At 36.0% G+C, this 16,058-nt stretch overlaps 2 protein-coding genes and 1 long non-coding RNA gene across 15 annotated transcripts in view; 2 read left to right on the forward strand and 1 right to left on the reverse strand.

Moving 5' to 3' along the window:
* The first annotated feature begins 1,394 nt into the window (after window positions 1-1,394).
* LOC141044622 (uncharacterized) lies at window positions 1,395-2,363 on the forward strand. The gene is made up of 3 exons (XR_012216241.2): window positions 1,395-1,531; window positions 1,743-1,871; window positions 2,091-2,363. It is a non-coding gene; the product is annotated as an uncharacterized LOC141044622 (long non-coding RNA).
* A 729-nt stretch (window positions 2,364-3,092) lies between these two features.
* On the reverse strand, window positions 3,093-6,796 carry LOC112272980 (uncharacterized). Of its 3 annotated transcripts, none has more exons than XM_090245159.1 (10): window positions 6,657-6,796; window positions 5,688-5,904; window positions 5,248-5,338; window positions 5,031-5,099; window positions 4,731-4,844; window positions 4,425-4,526; window positions 4,247-4,327; window positions 4,057-4,119; window positions 3,889-3,930; window positions 3,093-3,726 (listed from the first exon to the last, which is right to left on the reverse strand). In XM_090245159.1, the coding sequence occupies exons 2-10, from the start codon at window positions 5,747-5,749 to the stop codon at window positions 3,610-3,612; spliced, it is 741 nt and encodes a 246-aa protein (XP_090101285.1). In that variant the 5' UTR covers window positions 5,750-5,904; window positions 6,657-6,796; the 3' UTR covers window positions 3,093-3,609. The 3 variants fall into 3 exon arrangements, with proteins under 3 accessions (XP_090101285.1, XP_090101286.1, XP_024357004.1); XM_090245160.1 differs by having other exon boundaries at window positions 6,500-6,690; XM_024501236.3 differs by lacking the exon at window positions 6,657-6,796 and adding an exon at window positions 6,279-6,629.
* A 2,591-nt stretch (window positions 6,797-9,387) lies between these two features.
* LOC112273181 (uncharacterized) overlaps window positions 9,388-16,058 on the forward strand; it is a 37,707-nt gene continuing 31,036 nt past the window's right edge. For 2 of the 11 annotated variants that reach the window (XM_073529392.2, XM_090245357.1), the window contains exons 1-11: window positions 9,389-9,917; window positions 11,042-11,100; window positions 11,270-11,406; window positions 11,698-12,061; window positions 12,545-12,970; window positions 13,185-13,504; window positions 13,923-14,081; window positions 14,314-14,532; window positions 14,757-14,937; window positions 15,260-15,547; window positions 15,943-16,055. In XM_073529392.2, the coding sequence (XP_073385493.1) occupies window positions 11,053-11,100; window positions 11,270-11,406; window positions 11,698-12,061; window positions 12,545-12,970; window positions 13,185-13,504; window positions 13,923-14,081; window positions 14,314-14,532; window positions 14,757-14,937; window positions 15,260-15,547; window positions 15,943-16,055 (2,255 nt within the window). In that variant the 5' untranslated portion in view covers window positions 9,389-9,917; window positions 11,042-11,052. Of the gene's footprint in view, window positions 9,918-10,430; window positions 10,558-10,995; window positions 11,101-11,269; window positions 11,407-11,697; window positions 12,062-12,544; window positions 12,971-13,184; window positions 13,505-13,922; window positions 14,082-14,313; window positions 14,533-14,756; window positions 14,938-15,259; window positions 15,548-15,942; window positions 16,056-16,058 lie in introns of those variants that run through there. The other 9 variants (XM_090245355.1, XM_073529397.2, XM_090245356.1 and 6 more) reach the window with 9 other exon arrangements.

A 16,058-nucleotide genomic window follows, 5' to 3' on the forward strand; every position in this document is an offset into this window, starting at 1 on the left:
TTAGTGGATATTAGATCTACATGTATTGTAACTATTAACTTATTTTCCCATGAATTTGAGATGAAAATGTAAAGAAAATCAATTTTCTACATTGATCCTTAGATTATGTATCTCATAGATAATAACATTTCTTTCTATCAACTAACGTATATTAAATTAATCTTGTGGAGATTCAATATAATTGATGCTTATCTATTGTCAATACGAATGGTTAAACATAAACATGATAGTGATAATCCATACCATTCATGCAAGAAAGAGGAAGAAATATTGAAAAACCAATATTCATACCTTGCAGTAATTGAAGCACTTTAATATTTAACTACATCTATAAAAATAGATATTACATTTGTAATTAGTATTTTTACAAGACACAATGTACATCCAATACTACAATATTGGAATACCATCAAACATTCATTATATTATTTAAAAATCATTAGAGACTTGAAATTATACTATACATGATGTACATATCCAAAATTAGTTGGATATTATGATGCAAGACATAAATCTGATATTGTAGCAGTTAAATCTCAAACATGCTAAGCATTCTTAACACATAGAGCTATAATATCATGGAAATCAGTGAAACAAACTAGAATTGCAACTTCATCCAACCATGCAAAAATTATTGTCTTTCATAAAGCATCTAAAAAATATATTTGATTGCAATCAATTGACAAATTTATTTAGACAACTTATAGATTTTCATATGATGATTCTCTAATTATCTTATATAAAGACAATAGCACTTGTGTTATATAGATGTAAGTTGATTTTATTAAAGGTGACAAAACAAAGCATGTTGATGTAAATTATTTTAATTATATCCATGACTTGATTATTAATTAAGCACTTAATTTCAAAAAAATTAAATCTACAAATAACCTTGTTGATCTCCTTATTAAAGCTTTTCCTTTGTGTAACCATTGCCAACTTACTTATGGCATTGGTATGCGATGACTTATTTTTCTTGAGTAAGAAAGTTAATAAATTCTTTAAATAATTTTAAAATAATAATATTGTATTTTTTTTTTTCATCTATGGTTTTGTTCTTGAATACAATAAGGTTTTAATGAGATAGTAGCTATTGATCTTGCAAGATTACAAAAAAATATAGATTATAATTCTATACAAATTTAATGTTATATAAATATTATGACAAACAAAGAAGAGTGTTGAGAGTATTAAATGTAACCGACACTCCATAATATTTACTGTAATTTATAATAAATATTGCAGCTACAGTGTTTGGAATGTAGTGGGAAAAAAATATTTATCTTCATTCCTTTTCTTTATATACAAGAGACAACCACATCAATATACAGATAAGGAGCTCTCTGTCCATCTATACACTCTCTTATCTATGTGTGTGTGCATTACTTCCACCTACTTTTGTGTCTCTCTAAACATTCTCAACATTTCTTATACTTGTTGTCCTAGTATAGATGCAATGAAGTTGTCCCTCCTTCATCAAAATGGATTTGGTACAACCTCCTTCATGATGCACAACAGCAAGTGTATAAGTGTAAGTGTGTGTATGTGTGTGTGTATGTGTGTGTGTATATACATGTGACTGCATGTGTAAAAGAGTGTGTGTGGGGGGGTTAGTGTATTCGATGTGTCCTTTTGCTTGCTTCTTCTTCACTACCATACATAGCCCCCCAGGGGTTCACTCCCATCACTGCTTGTGCTGCTTTTCCTCTTGCCACAAAAATGGTGTGTGTGTGTGCCACCAGGTGCAGCAGCTGGCAAAGCTGCAGACAGGCAAGTACTCTGTGGAAGGAGGAGGAGGTAAAGCCAAAAGGAAAGGGAAGAGGAGGGAGAGGAGGAGGAGGAGGATGTTGGCCATAAATTAGGCATTCCTGGTACACACTCCCCCCCTTCTCCCTCAACTCCTGTTTTAGGATGCCCCACCCTCCATCTCATCCAAACCTGTTGCTTGCTTTTGTCATGGCCATGTTTTGAGGACATTCCCCATTATTGACTTTGTGTGGCAAACCATTTTCAAGACCTGCACATGTTTGGGGGGGGGGGGGGGGGGGACAACAACAAACTAAACAAAATGGCCATATGTTCTGGGGCAGGTTTACAGGTCTGGTGGGCCAACACACAGAAGCTGTGAATGGGAAGACCTAAAGAAATGGCAGAATGTCTGCAGTAGCTAATAACAGCAGAAAAAATCTATATGGGAAACCAACATCAGTTAAGCGACCTGGTAGCTGTAATTGGAAAGGTGTGTGGTGTCTAAAAGGGAGTTTAGTTTTAGTGTCTGGGAATACAACAGTAGTGTGACCTTGTGGCAGGAAGTGTTTTGCTATTCTAGAAGGATTTTCGACGTCTTCAGGGTTGCTGTATCACATCCACTGTTTTATGGCAATGTACACCCACACTCACAGATCTTTTGTTTCAGTGGCACTGTATCAGTGTGGGGGTAAAGCCTTTGGTTCATGTCTTGGTCGCGTCGTCGCAGATTGTACTGGCAGAGCCGACGTTTGGTAGCATTTAAGTCCGCATTAAAACGATCTGACAGAATCGTTCACAATCTGGAAAACAATGATATCTGAAACAGTTTCAGGATCTTGCATATCTGGGGGGGGAGTCACATGTATTGGTGGCAGAGAGAGTACCAGTGTCCTTGTTCGATGGATAATGTCAGTTATCAGTATCTCAAAATATCTGCTGTACGCATGAATTGTAGACTTTCCAACTGCTCTCTCCCATGCTTCACGTTCACACGTGTTTACTAATTGCTGTGTGTGCGTCTGTGTGTGTGCGTGTACTATACGTAATAATTTTGATGATGTAGTGAGCACACTTTGATGTGTGCCTCACATAGATAGTCACACTTATGTTCATGCCATCAATTCATGCAAGTTTCTTGTCGTAGAACTCCGTTCTGGAATCGCGCGAGAGCAACTTTGTTTCTTTCGAAAAGTTATAGAAAAGGGTAGATACCATTATTGTTGTGATTCACAACAGATTGTTCTTATAAGTGTATGACATCATTCACCGCAAGCATCTGGATACTGAAAGAATCAGATAGTTTGATGTGAGGCTGTGTGATCCTACTAGCATACCCTCCGATCTTCCCAAAAATAAAAGTGCTGGCATATACCAGCCGCGTTGATCAGAGTCAGAGACTTCAGGAAAATGTGTCATCTGATGCCAGTTGTTTTCCTCTAGTTGAACGACAGTCCTTGAAGTATCTGAAGCTCTCAAAAAGTGAATGACCGAAATTTGAACTAATGCCTGGATAATTTCTGCAACTGAAGTCTGTAAAATTGACCACCATGGGTGGTACGATACGCCCTATTTCGCCCGCTAAAGCAAGACTGAAAAGGAAACACCAAAAAGATAAGAGGAAGTCTGATGTAAGTATTCAGCAAATAGTAACACTTCGATCTCTGCCAAGTGGGTCTTCGCCATATGTTACATCTACCTAACGTAATGGCTAAAAAAGCTGCATGTTATAGATAGAGCAGAGTCAATGTACAGATACATGAATGAGCCGAACCGCGGAGGCACAGTGCAGTGCCCAGCACAATTCGAAGTAAACAGTTTCTGATCTATTCCTGGGCCAGCTTCAGCGGTATTTCTGTGGCGTTATTTCGCGACCGGGTGTGCAACTTGATGATGCTGGGTCAAGGACGAGGTTGCAAAAGATTGCTTCTTCTTGAGAAAAAATGCGAAAGAAAGCAAAGTCTCATTCTCCTCCACAACCTGCAGCACGTGGCAACTGTGACAACCAAAAGTGGAGAAAAAGAAAGAAAGTAAAGACTAGTCTGAGAGTTGACATGCTTAAAAGTAACTGGAGTTATGCTGGATGTATCATCGAAGTGAATTTGAACATGGAATGTAAGAACGATGTGCTGAAAGACATACCTGGGCAGCAAAATGTTGTGCAACAGCAGGAACAAGCTCCTCCTGGGGCAATACCAATTTATGAGCGATTAAAAATGGAAGGGATTGGTGAGGACACTTAATCCAGAGGAAGACAACAGATGATAAGTACGCACCTAGAAACTGACCTAAGTTACAAACTCTCCATACCTTGCAGCTGCTCGCCACTTCGCGGAGATTATAGACGCGTCTGTACCGTTTTAGGGAGGACGTCTGCTCATGCCACAGAGAGTCGTTAACTTAACACATAGAGCAGATTGAGACAAAGTAAATAGAAACAAACCAAAAACTCAAAATTCGACAACGAGAATTTCAAAAAAAATGCAACACAGTTTTTAACCTCCAGTTTTGAAAGATCGACTTGCAAGGGTCGCCTAGTACTTCTCAAGGAAAGTGGCATTTTTGGCTTCTGCTCATGATCCTGCAGGCCACTCTTGAAAAGTTAGTTGACCATTCAAATGAATGTCCGTGCAGACTTCCATGTGAAGGAATGAAACAACGTTGGGAGTAAAGCTAACCGATGAGCTGTTTTCTATCTGAATCTGACTGGATGCAGTGACGGTTTGATCCTGAGCGGGTAAGCGACCACATCGCTTTCTGTCGCCAAATTCCTGGGCATTCTGCTTCATCAATGCAGAAAACTGATGAAGTTAGAATCGATTCACAAGTAGCTGGAACACTACCCTAGTAAGCAGGGACACAGTTGCGAAATTGCAATGAGCCATTGCATTTCATTGTATGCATTTCCGAGGTAGCACGGAAGATTGCGATGAAAAACAAAAGACAGATAGACTCACTTAAAACACATGACTGGGTGACATTACCTCCCTACAGCTGGGGCACAGGTAAAACGCAGTTGAATCCACTTGGTTGCCTCCACTAATCTCACATTCCACATGCACCCAGCGTCGACAAGTCCGATTGTCGCAGCCTACCCACTGTCGCACAAACATTCAAAGCATCACACAGCTTAAGTACCTGCACTGTATGCACCCATCAAAATACATTGTGGATTTGATAAACGCACAATACTTCACGAAAACGTTCCTGGTATTCTGAAGTAGACGATGAAATTAATTTCACATAACGAAACATACTGCCGACAGCAGGGTCCTTCCAAGTACCTCCTTTCCGTCGAAGCTGTCGGGATCCTTTTCGCGGTATATTTGCACACAGAAGGGACAATACTTGCCCTGATATCCAAAACCTTGCATTAGAGTGCTCCCCTCTTTTAACTAAGCCCGATAATGTAAAGAGAAACAGATCGTCCCAATTTATCGCAGAGGATAGGCCATTCTAATGATAAGATGAGCGAGGGAGACTCTAGTGACAAGCAATTACCTGATCGAAGTTAATCTTGCAGGCATTACACAGAGTGACATGTTTGGGGTCCTTTTGGCTTCCGTAATTCCGTACATGCCACCGACAAGTCCTGCACTCGCACTCTGTGTGTCATGGAATGCCCAATTCCCCGGAAAGACACGACTCAAGGACTGCGTCTTCACAAAACTTCGAATCTACAGTCGAATTCGCAACTCCCAACAGGGTGGAGACATATTCTCCAAAATCACGATTTGAGGTAAGCACCGACATTTAAGCTCTTAAATTTTGACAAAAATTCTAGAAAAATGAACATTCGACTCCCAACAGCAGCCTTGAGTTCCGGAAGGTGCTGATTGCATGCATGAAGAAGATACGCGCACTTCAACCATCTCCACGGCGCACACACTAGAGATCGAAAGCGAGAAAATTGAAGATAGAGGAAGCGTAAGTAAACTCACGGTCCATCCCCGGGGGAAGTGCGCTTGCAATGGGGATTGCAGCAAAGCTGCCTTGAAAACATGACTACAAACCGAATCGAAACAAAACCACCATCTGCGCCGAAAAATTGGCTGGTCGTGAATCCTAGTACCAGAAGACAAGCCTCGATCTTTTCTCACGCAATCATCCCCTCAACCTCACTCACCCACTCAACGCCGACCGCCAATCTCAAAAGCCCTGCATTGTTCCAGCCACTTTCTAGTCAAGCTCCAGCAACAGTAGCAGTTCAAGGGATCCATGCACACGTTCCCAATAAAAAACCTCTCACCCTCACCCCCACATCAACAATGCACTCTCTAGACCCCACTAACCCACAATCATCGCACCCTTTCCACATCACCCATCGCCACCAAAGCTTAAATTCCTGCAAGTTCCTCGACTCAATTCAACGCACCCCTCTCCCCTACCCCTGCACCACCACATTATCAAATTCCTGTCCCAAGTGCACCAAATTACCACCCCACCCCCTCATCGTAAACCAACGCTTCCCATCAGGAAGCCAAAATCCCTCCACGAAATTCAACAGCAGCTGATCACCGCAGTCGACTTACAAGAGCTGAATTTATCACGAGCGGGGTTTAAGCGCTACTCAAGAGAGCAGGAAAAAGACGACGACGACCACCATGACCACGACCACGAGAAGAAAGGGATGACAGAAAGAAAAGGGCTCAAAGAAGAGCGCGCGCACTGAAAAAGGCAGAGGGAGGGAGGGAGCGAGCGAGCGAGCAAGAGAGCGAGGGATGGATGATATGACAGGAACCCGAAAGGCAACCTTTCAAAAAACCCCGAAATAAAACCACACTTCCAACACGGGAACCAACACCCTTATGAGAATCGTCTCGTCGAACAACCCACAAAACCAACAGAAACCAAACGAAAGGAATCAAGGGAGCTGAGTTGGAGGAGACAGAGAGCGAGAGGAGCTTCACATCCACGGCGCTTCTTCTTCTTCTTCTTCTTCGGCGAAGGGGGACGGAGCTATGCGGGCATGGGGGGGGCTATGGGGGCATCAGGGGGGGGGGAGCTATGGAACAATCGTGGCAACAAAGAAGGCCCCAGAAAGCAAACCCTAACATAGAACAGAATAGTATTATTAGTATTATTATTAGTATTAGTAGTAATAGGGGACCACGACCGGACCACGCCGAAAAAGTCCAACCTCGTCCGGATCCACGCCCATTCCGTGGGGGACGCGAACGAACCTCCGTCCCTGACCTACCCTCCCTTCCCGTCCGTCCGTCCGTTCCTCCGCCAGTCATCTAGTTTGTCTCTTCTCATTCCGTCCCTGACTAACTGACATTCTGTAGTTCTGTTCGTTCTTGCATTAATCTGATTCTCTGCGAGTCCACAACCCTGGCTGCTGCAGGATGAACGAAGCTTTAGTTCGTTCGTTTGTTCGTTCGGCCCAGTCTACCGGCTAGTGCCTGCGGTGCAGGTGAGGGGTGGTGGGAAAAGGGAGTGTGGCGGGATGGAGTTAAGAGGAGTGGATTTGTCCTGGTTGTTGATGGGAGAGGCTGGCGAGAGTCAGTCTGATTGCTCCTCCTCCTCTAGTGCTAGTTACAGTGCAACAGTAGTGGCACTTGTAGTGGTAGCAGAGTACTGCTTGTGTCTGCAGCACCACACATATTTACCGCCACCCTTGCTGCTGCTGCTGCTGCTGCTGTGTGTGTGTTATTCTTCATGTCATCACTCTCTTTTTGGTGTTATTTTGGAGGTAGGTCAAGTCTCAAGGGTGTGACCATCACTCAGTACGCTTCCCTAAGGGACAGAGTGTGCGTGGTTAAATATATATATATATATATATATATATTTATATATGTAATAGAAGAAATGTGAGTCCTCTATTGTACCCAAAGCACAATGTAGCACACCCCTCTCACTATGAAAATTCATTTGACTTCCATACCTGTTTCTAAAGACTATATGCATCAGAAAAAACTCTTCAACACAACCCTCCCAGCTCCCAATGCATTGCTCATCTCTCACCATGGTCACATGTAGAGTGTCAACTTTGCTTTTTTATAATTGTAATAGTGTCACCATATCTGCCTAGACATAGAGGATTATTTGTCCGACTTGCTTGTCACGTTTTGGATCATATCTTGTCCAATTAAGATCAAAACCTTTTAATTTGTCAAAAATGATAAATCCCAAGTTATGCCCATAGAGATGCCACTAGGCTCTCATGAAGGATCCATGGGCTAAAGGGCTCATAGGGAAGGGGTGCCCTCAACCAAGGAGGTGACCACAAGGGAAAATTATTGGGGTGATGATGAGGAGGGGTGCAAACTTTCAAAAAGAAGTAATTTGCTTAATTATTGTCCAATGAAAATGCATGTAGCATGTTTTTGCATGTGCAATGTGCAATTTCAGTGGATATCAACAAATATTTCAAGTGTAATTTGGATAATATTAAACAAAGTTATAGCTTTCTAAAAGTTGGTGCCTCTCCTTATTGGTACTTTTCCTTGTTGGTACTCTTTGTAGGACTCTTCCATAAGTTTGGCATGGTTACATCATCATACAGTTTATTATTATTATTGTTTTATAAAAAAAAATTAATATATATTTTGTACAGATTCAATTAAGTGAAAAAATTGGGAATAATATTTAGATTCATTAGCCCACATTTAATATAGTTGAATGAATTATCTAGTTTGCTTTATTTTTTGTATCCTATTGACATGAACATAAAAATTACTTGTTTGTCTAGTTAGATAATTTTGTATGATTTTCTCTTCACGCTGAGAATCTGTTCAAAATTCGAAAAATGTTTCAAACTAAAATTAGTCAAAACATGCTAATTTTCAAAGGTCATGTAAAAGGTTTAAGTATTTATGTCAAGTATAAATTTTTTTAAAAAAAAACAAACAAACAAACAAACAAATAAAAAAAATAAAACACCTTCGATATTAACTTAATCTAAAACATTTATCAACTCTCTCAAAGATATGTGATGACGTAAGTGTGTGAATATATATGTATGTATGTATGTATGTATGTATGTATGTATATATGTATATATAATTTAAAATAAACACACCAAAATTTAAATTATATTTTAATTTAATTTTTAAATGAATTTTATAATTTAATATCATTGTGTACATTATTATCAATATAAAATATATACTTGTTGTAATAGTTTTAACTAGTAAATGTCTTAGAGTTCTATTCTTGCAATCGAAAAAATAAGGGACAAGGAATAGAAATATGTAAAAAAGAACTTAATGTACAATAATGAAAAAATTAACTTATGTAACAATTTATTTAACTGTAGAATTCAAACTTATAATTTCTAAGATTATGACCAAAATTCTTAAGATCACTTGGTCAAACTATCACATTCAGAAATCCATAAGTTTTTACTACCTTATAATTAATTGCATACATCATGATAATAAATAAAATCATGTATCTAGCATCATAATATTAATATACTAATACTTCATTTAATAAAAAATATCATGTGATGCATGTAATCCTTAATAATATTTTGTGGCAAATTGTGTACTAAAACTTCATTGGATATATATATATATATATATATATACATATATATAATATTTCAGAATAAGAGCATAATATTAAAAATATTATCTTTTAGTTTTAATAGAAGTAAAATTTTAAAATTAAAAGATATTAGTAATTCAAAAAAACTAAAAAGACAAGTTTTTTGAAATTCAAAGTGGGTTACATGTGTGAAAACTTGTTTGAAATTGGAAATCAAACCATGTTTAATTCAAAGATGGAATGAAAGTATCAATAATAACACAACATAAATATGAACTGAGTTTTTATTCTTTGAACATTTTATTCTTCTTCTTTTTCCAACATGACCCAATTCTATTGTACAATAAACATGTTCCCAAGCACATAACGGTGATGGAAACTAAATGTTTCATCTCTTTGTCTTTGCTTGTGTGAGTGTTGTCTGAAGATTTCCTTTGGCAAAGCAACCTTGTCCCAGTTTCTGTATATGAATAAATCACACTTATTTTTAGGGTTTGAAAATTTTGAATCACTGTAGTTGTTTCTTCTATGATGGAAAACTACATTCGAAACAAATGTGTGTAAAATATATGTGGGTTAAAAATGTAATTTTTCAAGGAGTCATGCGAGGATATGCAGCTGCCAAGGAAGAAGATTCATTGTAATTTCAAAAATACAATTGCAATCCAGTCCAAAAAGTAAGTTTATTTTGACAGTAATTGTACATGTACATATATATATATATATATATTAAAATCCTATTTGTTGAGTTTCAATGGTACCCTAAAATACTATTTTTAATTATAATTTTTTTTATGTTTGAGAAATGCTTATGAAATCTCATTCAATATATTGATGTTCCAATTCTTTCTAAATTCCAGTTTCAGAAATTTGGTTAAATGATAAATGTATTGTAAAAATTCAAAATTATTTTTAGAAGGACAAGAATGTTTTCTTCCGCATGTGTTAGTCGTAAATTTAATTGTACAGTTGTAAGTCTACATCAAATTAAATTTGTGGAGGTCTTTCGGTCAAACCCTAATTCTTCAATATAAAACTATAATCACTCAAGACTTTTGCATGGAAAATTATAAAACAACTCTGAATAATAATATTATTTCTTTTCTCAACCTTTGAAATGCTGATAAAATTTGAACATAAAGAATTGATGACTCTTGGTTCACCACAAGCACTTTCACAATGATTTACAGCAAATTAATGATTTCAAAAAACTGAATGATAAAAATACACAAATAGAGAAGCTGATTCTGATTTAATAATTCAGAGTTATGAGTTTCAAATTGTAGAAGATTATAAATAAATAAATAAATAAAAATTGTAAAGTACATCGAAAACCAACTTCTTTCACTGATTTTTTATTCATAATTATTTACGCATTAATGAAAACCAACCTTGTGCACAAAATAGAATAAAATTTGTAAATTTCAATTGAAATAAAAAATTATCTGTTTTGAAGTTGCCAGCCGAAGTGGTATTTAATTGAGCCATTCTGCATCTACATTTCACACAATACATATATACACACATATTTATATCAAAATTCATTTTGAAATATATACAAATTATGTGTTTTTCATGTTGTCATTTTTAACGCACAATTTAGAACTTGTCTCTGATTTTTCAAGTCCTATCAACAAAATCATGTATTATTTGTTGCAACCAAAGCCTTAGTGCAATTAATTAAAATGTTGAAGAATAAAATTTAAAATTACGTTTAAATACCTGATAATTGAATTTAATGCAAATATTAAGCAGTTATTTTAATTATTTTCTTTCAAATTCTCAACACAAGCGAGATCAGGTGTAAAGGCAATGGATTTTTTTGAGGCCTTTGAAGTTGCTTTAGAAAAAACTCAACCTGTAAGTAGCTTCTGACATATTCTGTATATATATGTGATTTAAATGCTTTTAATTTAGAGGATTGATCTCATGAATAATTATATTACACCACAACCAATGTATGAAAATCATTTATGAAAATCAGACAGATTTCAGTTTTTAATTTGTTTTATGTACATTCATTGTACAGGAAAGCACAGCCTTTGTCCCCAATGAAAACACTGCAGTCATGAGCAATGAGATGATTTTCACAAGATCAGTTATTGCAAAGGCAGATAGAGAAAAGCATAAATACTCTCCATCTAAACAAATAGCATCATTATACACGTAAGTCTTTGGAAGTAATACATTCATTATAAAAGAGCATCAAATCAAATATACAAAAAATCAACAACTGAGACCAACATGCATACAAGCAATACAATGTTTCTCACAAATAATTATAATATTATTAATGACACATAATACCAAAATTTTGTATCAATGTCATTGTAAAAGCATTTTCATTGATTTGTACTTGTGACAAGTTTTTAATAAACATAAATTGATTTTGATATGATTGTTTGTTTGGTTTGGTTTGATCTGTTTTGTTTTTTGTTTTTTTTTTTTTTTTTGCAGTCCTACAATACAAAAGTATGGTATCATGCCCATCAAAACATACAAACACTATGTTCCTCCAAATGACCCAAAATATGATCACATTGTAACTCCTCTAGATCCATATAGTAAATGGAAACCACAAGATGTTAAGGATGCTATGAAAAAGATCAAACCGTACAAGTATGTGCAGCACATGCCAAGAGAGAAGACCAAAAAGAGAACAATAGAAGAAATAGAAACCCTAAAATCTTCACCTGTTCTGACATCTTTGGAGCTGGATGAAATTACCCCTAATTTGGAATCGAGTTCAAATAAATGCAAATTAGACCACACATCATCTAGTTCTTTGATTCCCAGTGAAGATGATTATCCAAAAAAAGTGGTAATAGTTTTACCTTCTTGGATCATATATATATATATATATATATGTTAGTTTGATCAGTTAACATCAATAGAATAATGTATTCATAATGTCAGATAAGTGATCTTAACTGTGTGACAGTTCAACAATAGAATAGTTAACTTTCTCATTTTAATCACCATGTGTTCTCTTTTCAAATTGCAACTTGGTTATCTCAACTCATGAACCCACAAACCCTAAACTAAATTCAAAGGGTTTAGAATTCTTCAACCAACTCTGAAACCCCTAAATTGTGTTTTTATTTTCCTCTCTCTCTTACTTATTTATTCTTGTTCCGTAGACATTATTCAAAGTAGAGATTTACCTTGCAGGTTTTATTTATGTTTTTTCAAGTTAAAAGCATACAAACCAGAAAAGTGCATTATATATACATCCAAGGAAAATACACTAAAGTGCTATCCTTTAAAAACTGTCTAAAAATGATAGAGGCTTTGGGATGGGTAGTTGAATTGCAGGTGGGAGCCACTTGATTTGTTTGTCCATCAAAGGCCACACCCCCTTTGCAAAGAGACCATGCCCATCCAAGCACCCAACTACAATGGATACCCCAATGCACCCAATGTGGTGCATAGCCCCAGAGCCAAGAGGAAGGCCAAGAGGAAGCCAGGCCTTGTGAGCGAGGGCGAGGGGGTCAAGATGGCTGAGAGTGCAAGGAGGTACATGCAGTGTGTGGAGGGGAGTGTGGACGAGTGCTTCATTGCACCTCTCCAGCCTGCATGGCTCACTCAAGCCACGTGCTATGTGGGTGCCTTCTCGCGCTACATGGTGACTCCCTCTGCTTACCACGACACCATGCTCACTACAGCTGCCGACATCAACCGCGTCTACAAACTTAGCATGCGCAAGGCCATTGTTGATTATGTTCTTGAGGTTGTGTAAATGCCTTTGTATCCTGTGCTTCTACTTTTGGTCTTTGTTATATAATTCTATAATGCATGTGAATTATATAACAATGTGTGTGGTGTGTCTGTAATTGAAATCATGTTTGTGTATGTATGTATGTATGTATGAACCTTGCATTCATCACTATCATGAACAAAGAGGATTTCGTTTTTGGTATTTGTTTTGCTTCTTATTCTTATAGGATGATGAACAAAGGAAAAGTTTACAATTGGAAGGGATAGAGGACATTATGCAACCAATAAGTACTGGCTTTGTTAGAGGTGACAATGTTGTCCTAATTTTGCCTCAATGGTGGCGAGATGCTGTGGCACATTCATCTAATGCACTCTCAAGGATTATGTTCCGGTTGGTTCCTATTTCTTTAGAAATGGAATCCATGTGGAGTAAGAACTATGGAAATCAACTTATGATTGATATAGAAACTCCTGAGATTTATGATCAAATGCCTCTTGATTTGAGGTGGTTTGTTGCTCATCAAAAGAAGCTTGCAAATGACAAAAGGTTTTTTTAACTCCTCCTTTGGATCTAAATTTGTGTGTGAATTTGGATTTGTGATGCTTTTCCAAGAGTTTAGATTACAACTTCAAGTTTTTAATTTTGTGTGAAATCTTACACAATGGCATCTCATGTATGTATGTATATATATATATATATATAATCATACACATAAACACACACAAATGAATGAATGAGATTCAGTTAAATTTTTATTCCTGCATGTGTTTATATTATTAAGTTGAATAAATTAAATAAAATTTTATTGCTAATTTCTAGAGTGAACTTGTGTTAAAGAATTTATTCAAACAAAGCACATAAGCACAATAATTCTGTTCATGGTTTCTTTCTTCTTTCCCCCTGTATATTGGATTGTTTACTTCCTTTTTCCCGCATGGAATTTCGATAATTTTTTGTGATACAGAGAAATCATTCTAAGAAGATGGATACCATGGCTAGCTAATAAATTTGTATATTCCATACCTTTAAATATGGGTGAGAAAGGATTTCATGAAGCTATGGCTAGACAACTAGCCAACCAAATTCGTCGATTGGTTGAAGAATCCATTGTATCTATGGTTAGGTTAGATATTAATTGCTTCAGAAAAGAAATAATAAATTTCAGTTCTCTTAAATATGAATACAAAAGTCGAATTTTACAAGATTCATTATTTAATCTATAACCAGAGAAACAACAAACAAAAAACACAAGATTTCTTTAGTGTTGAAGATAGCATGACATAAGATTCTAAAAAATAAAAACTAGAAAAACAAAATAAAATAAAACGTTTTATTTCTTCTATTTATTTTGGCAGGTTCATAACTTTGTACAAATTTGAACCTAAACCAATTAGTACTGCTAAAGATAAAGAACCTAAGCCCGTGCAGAAAGAATTCTTTTATGGATACAAACCAGAGGTGATAAAGCGTTTGTTTGGGTTTGTTCCCACAATTAAAGAGGGAGCATATTCTTCCAAAGACCATAATTCTCCCCCATTTTATCTTCACTTGAAAAATGATAAGGGCTTATTCAGGTAATTATGTGTTGCATCTCTTGTGACTATCTTAATTGCTAATACATTTTTCATGGAAATTTTTAGAAAATAAAATCGAAAAACAAAACAAAACAATGCAAAATAAATAAAACAAATCAAATCAAACCATGTGAACCATAAACTCATATCTTCACTCAACATAGATAATGCTTGCTAAGCTGACATTGGACTCTGTTTTTGTTTGACTTGTATATATTTGTCAGTGTGGAACCCTCATGGGAAGAAATAGAAGATGAGCTTGTGGGTATCATTGACCATGTTGTGCTCCAATCCGGGGATATTGTTCGAGTTGACCATGGCAAAATTGAACCCTCACGCGCAACCCTCCCACACATAACTCTCGATGATGAAATTGTTGTTGTTGCTAAAGACATCATCAAACAGGTTCACAATTCATTCTATACTATTTGTTTACTTATTGATTTATCATCGTTGTTGCCATTGTGATGCAATTGGTGCTTTGAAGTCATGCCTTGGATAATTTTAATGATTGGGGAGTGTATCATTACAAATAGTTTATTACATATTAAGAAATCCATGTTCAATATAACTCAAAGAGTATTTGTAGATGAGTAAAATTTGAAAGAGATGTGTGTGTGCATTTGTATTTAAAACCAACATGGGTTTTATTATTATTATTATTATTTAATATCCTAAATTTTTATTGGTGATTCAAATAAAGTGTAAATAAAAAAAAATAATGTAGGTTGTACAATCAAATATATCAGGACCCCAAAAGATTATGCATGGTTATAGAGAGTTTTTGGATTTGTTTCAATTGGATGTGAATCAATACATCAAAGAGTTTGGGATGTTAGAACAGCCTCTGTCTGGGTACACGGAGCAAGTGGATGAGTTCCATGGCCGAGCATTGAGTGCTGAAGCGCACTCATTGAATGTTATTGACTGCACCCTTGTCCGCTGCATTGTCACCGACTTCAAGCAAAGCTTCATTGACCATGCCACCTGTATTTGCACTCGCCTAAAAACACAAGTAACATCATTTCAAATAAAAATATATAAACAAATGACAACAATATATATATATATATATATATATATAACCCCTTTCATCCTCTCTTTCCATTTCTACTCACTTGTACCATTTATTGTAATTTTTATTTTTATTTTAAAATCTAATTGAAAGAGAATGTGTGTGTGATATATATATATATATATATATATATTTATTTATATATTTATATCTCTAGGAGTGTGTATGAAAATGCAATCAATGTCAAAATCAATGTTATGTCTTTGTTATGTTGAAACAAGCAAGTAAAATTATTTAAAAAAATAAAAATAAAAATAAAAAATCTCTGATTGATTAAAGTAATAATAATTAAATTCACCAACTATAGTTTAATTTTTTTACATGTAATCTCTCAGGTTTTAGAAATAATGAATAAATCGAATAAAGAGATTTTTAACAGATATAACAACATGGCTGATTTTCTTGCAAGAGACCCCACAAATACAGAAGAAGCAACATCCCTTAAGAAGTA

This window comes from Physcomitrium patens, chromosome 20, assembly GCF_059467195.1.
Source record: "Physcomitrium patens ecotype Gransden chromosome 20, ASM5946719v1, whole genome shotgun sequence".
Taxonomy (NCBI): domain Eukaryota; kingdom Viridiplantae; phylum Streptophyta; class Bryopsida; order Funariales; family Funariaceae; genus Physcomitrium; species Physcomitrium patens.